Source organism: Mandrillus leucophaeus, unplaced genomic scaffold, assembly GCF_000951045.1.
Source record: "Mandrillus leucophaeus isolate KB7577 unplaced genomic scaffold, Mleu.le_1.0 Scaffold201, whole genome shotgun sequence".
Lineage (NCBI taxonomy): Eukaryota > Metazoa > Chordata > Mammalia > Primates > Cercopithecidae > Mandrillus > Mandrillus leucophaeus.
This window is the reverse complement of record NW_012102044.1, coordinates 509,254-512,494: the sequence shown is the minus strand read 5'-3', so window position 1 is coordinate 512,494 and position 3,241 is coordinate 509,254. Positions and strand designations below refer to the sequence as shown.

Genomic DNA, 3,241 nt, shown 5'->3' with positions numbered 1-3,241 from the left:
GGGGGCGGTGGTGCACGCTGTGCTGTTCCATTTAAATGATGGTGCCACAGGATACGGGGCAGTAAAAAGCAACCCCACCAGGGGCATTTGAAACCAAAACCCCCAAAGAGAAGCATTTATAGGTTTCAATCAATTTTCACTACCGGGTTACACCACAATCCTAAGACTTGAACATCTATGTGGGACAGACACTGTTTATGGCCAAGCGCCCTGGGGTACAAGGGGCAACCCTGAAATGAAGACCTTTAGTCACCAGAGGAGAGCAAGGACAGGGGCATGGAGAAAGAGGAGGTGGGGAAGAGGAGGCGGAGGAGGAGGGGGAGAAGGAGGAGGAGGAGGAGAAGAAAGAGGAGGAGGAAGATGGGGAGGAGGAGGAGAGGATAGGATGCCTCTGTCACTGTGGGCAGGAACTGTGAGCTCAGACTTTGCCGGGAGTGCCCGACTGGTGCAGGGACCCATGTGAGGTGCTTTAGACGTCATCTCTCAGGATTGACCGTGTCTTCACCTCTCTTTAAACCTGGGGTGCTGCTGTCTTCCAGGTCAGGGATAGAGCAGTGATGGGAGGGGCTCTGTCCTCCAGGCAAGAGGAGGAGGAGCTGAACGGCGAAATGGGTTTATGTGTTAAGATGGGAATCACGTCATCTGCACACAGGACTAACTCCTGGGTGGTCAGGGAAGGGAACCATCAAAGTGGACACAAATAGCAGCTGCCTTTTGAAATCGGGGGACAGCGTGTGGCCCCTCCTGTCTGGTCAGATTCACTCTCCAGCTCCTGGGCCTGTTTCTCCCTGAGCAACTGTCTGTCCCATCCACGCAGTCCGGTGTCCTGGACAGCCAGCAGCAGCAGTAAGAACGATGCCAGAAATTCTCAGGGACACGCCTGGGCATGTCCAGATCCAAGGCGGGGGGGAGGAGGAAGGTGCTCCCCCTGCGAAGCCCCAGTGGCAGGAGCAGCACCCGGGACAGCATCGGGGGTGCGCACATTCACAGTGACTTTCTGGGGTGTCCCGGGGCTCCCCAGCTCTGGCCCTGGGCCGAGGGAACCCCAGACTGAAACATGAAGGGAAATGGGGAGGGCAGGGCTGTATTTAGGGAACAGACGGAGGGAGACCAACAACAGGGTGCTTCTGGGGACGCTGGGGAGAGTGGACGGCAGCGGGGACCCGAGCTGGCGTCCCTGGAAACAGGGGCTGGGGCTGGGGCTGGGGCTGGGGCTGAGCTGCCTGTTCCACCCACCGTGGGCAGCCAGGGTGAGCTGGACGCCTGGCAGGGGCCCGACGCCCTCTGCACGAGTACACGAGACAGTGAGGCAGAGAACCTCAAGGCAAGGGCTGGCTGGGAGCCCCGAACGTCACAGCCCAGACCCAAGAGCCCCACAGCCGCGTCCCAGGTCTGTGACTCTGAGAAGCTGTCCTGGTGGCTGTTTCACCTGTGGAATCCCGTGGTTTTGCTTTTTAAATAAATGCTCACTTTCGCCAACTCCCCAGGCACAGGCCCAGGGTGAACAGGAAACACGAGAGCCGCCCTGCCGGGAAGCGTCCCCATGTGGGTACCACATCCCCCCGGTGTGACAGGTCGGTCAGGCTGGCTCCCTGGCACGCGGCAGTGGGGAGCGTGCCCCGTGGGTGTCACACGGGTCCACACCAGGCTGGTCCACTGTGAGTTGGGAGTTGCCATAGAGACTTTATAAATATAGAGACTTTATAAATACAACCAAACGTCCTCCAGGGAGCAGAAGCGTTTCTCATCCCAACCTCCACGTGGCCTGGAGACCCCAACACCGCAGCCAAAGCCAGGTCTTCGTGGAAGCGTTTCTCCCGAAAGCCCCCACCGGCGAGGGCCCCCAGAACCACCGTGAGAGGCCCATGGGGCCAGGGGCTGCCTACCTCACAGGTGTCCATGTCCTGGGACAGCTTGAGGCCCCCGCGCCCATCACAGTGGCAGGTGTAGCTGCCCGGGGAGTTCACGCAGACCTGCTCACAGCGGCCCTGCAGACACTCATCCACATCTGCCAGCCAGAGGGAAGTGGCGGTGAGTGGGGGAGGCCTCTACACTGTACTGGGCAGGATCACACCACAACTGCTCAAACCACACACAAGGTGCACTCGGGGAATTACGTGCAGATTCTAACGGGTGCAGCCTGGGGTTTGTAGGCCCCCATTGGAAAGCCAGGATTGCACCCTCGGCCTGCTCCTGCCAGGCTCGCTCTTGAAGGGAGCGAAAGTGCTACAGGTGTTCCAGGGGGACGCTCCCAACGGGCCAGACCCACTCCCGCCGCCAGGCTGGTGTGGACGGCAGGTCTAGGAAGAACAAGGCCCTGGCTGTGCAGTGAGGTGTCCCCGGGAGCACAGAGGCACTGACAGCTGTGGTGGGAGATGGAGGTCAGTGCAGGCAGCCTGGGCCTCCCCACCCTCTCTGTCTGCCTACTCAGCCCCTGTTCCCATCACTGGGGGCATGGCCCCTCTTGGAGGCTCTGCAGCCAACAGGGTCCCCCCATGGCAGCTGAAAAGAGAACAGCAGAGGGAGGCTTGCTGCTCCCCATACCTTTGGGGAGAGGCCCCATCTACGCAGGTGGAGAAGGGTACGCATGTGTGTACATGCGGTGTATATGCATGTGCACGGTATGTTCGTGTGCACAAGGGGCATGGGTGTGTGCTCACGTGTGTGGGGGCATGGTGGTAGAAGAGGCCATTACCAGGCTGACAGAAACAGGGAGAAAGAGACTTTCTTTCACCAGAAGCACCCAGTTGTTAGCAACTGCCCTGGCACAGACAGTGACCGGCACCCGTGTCTGGGCTTGGGCGTCAGAGGAGGAGGAGAGAACCTGAGGGTGACCGCGTGGCGTGGGTACCTCGGCAGGCCTTCTCCTGGGAGCTGTATGCAAAGCCCTTGTCACAGAGGCAGGAGTAGGAGCCGGGCAGGTTCTTGCAGCGTGCCTCCCCGCAGGCCTCCGAGTCTGCACACTCGTCTATGTCTGCAAGCAAGACCGGCCAACCTCAGCATAGCAGCATCTCAGACGGGGCCAGGGCAGGTGGCTGCAGGGGCTGGCCAGGGCACCACCCGGACATCACACCCAGGCTCTGTGGGGCCAACGCGCCCTGGCACCAATTCCCTCCCCTCCTCCCCTGACCGGGCAGCTCCCAGGGTGTTGGGGGCATGCTTCCGATCAAGGCCCGGCTGGGAAGGCTGATTTCAGCCCAGCAGATGGAGAGCTGGGAAGGGCCTTGCTTGGTCCAGGGGT

The 3,241-nt window shown here is 60.6% G+C and overlaps 1 protein-coding gene and 1 long non-coding RNA gene across 2 annotated transcripts in view; one reads left to right on the top strand and one right to left on the bottom strand.

The window, feature by feature from the left end:
- GAS6 (growth arrest-specific 6) overlaps nt 1–3,241 on the bottom strand; it is a 60,925-nt gene that overhangs the window by 21,047 nt on the left and 36,637 nt on the right. The window contains exons 6-7 of the mRNA XM_011979419.1: nt 2,852–2,974; nt 1,887–2,008 (exon numbers count right to left, since the gene is read on the bottom strand). Of these exons, the coding sequence (XP_011834809.1) occupies nt 1,887–2,008; nt 2,852–2,974 (245 nt within the window). The remainder of the gene's footprint in view (nt 1–1,886; nt 2,009–2,851; nt 2,975–3,241) is intronic.
- The window catches only part of LOC105539233, a 7,555-nt gene continuing 5,801 nt past the window's right edge, over nt 1,488–3,241 (top strand). Inside the window, exons 1-2 of the long non-coding RNA XR_001006018.1 lie at nt 1,488–1,574; nt 2,020–2,099. This is a non-coding gene — a long non-coding RNA (uncharacterized LOC105539233). The remainder of the gene's footprint in view (nt 1,575–2,019; nt 2,100–3,241) is intronic.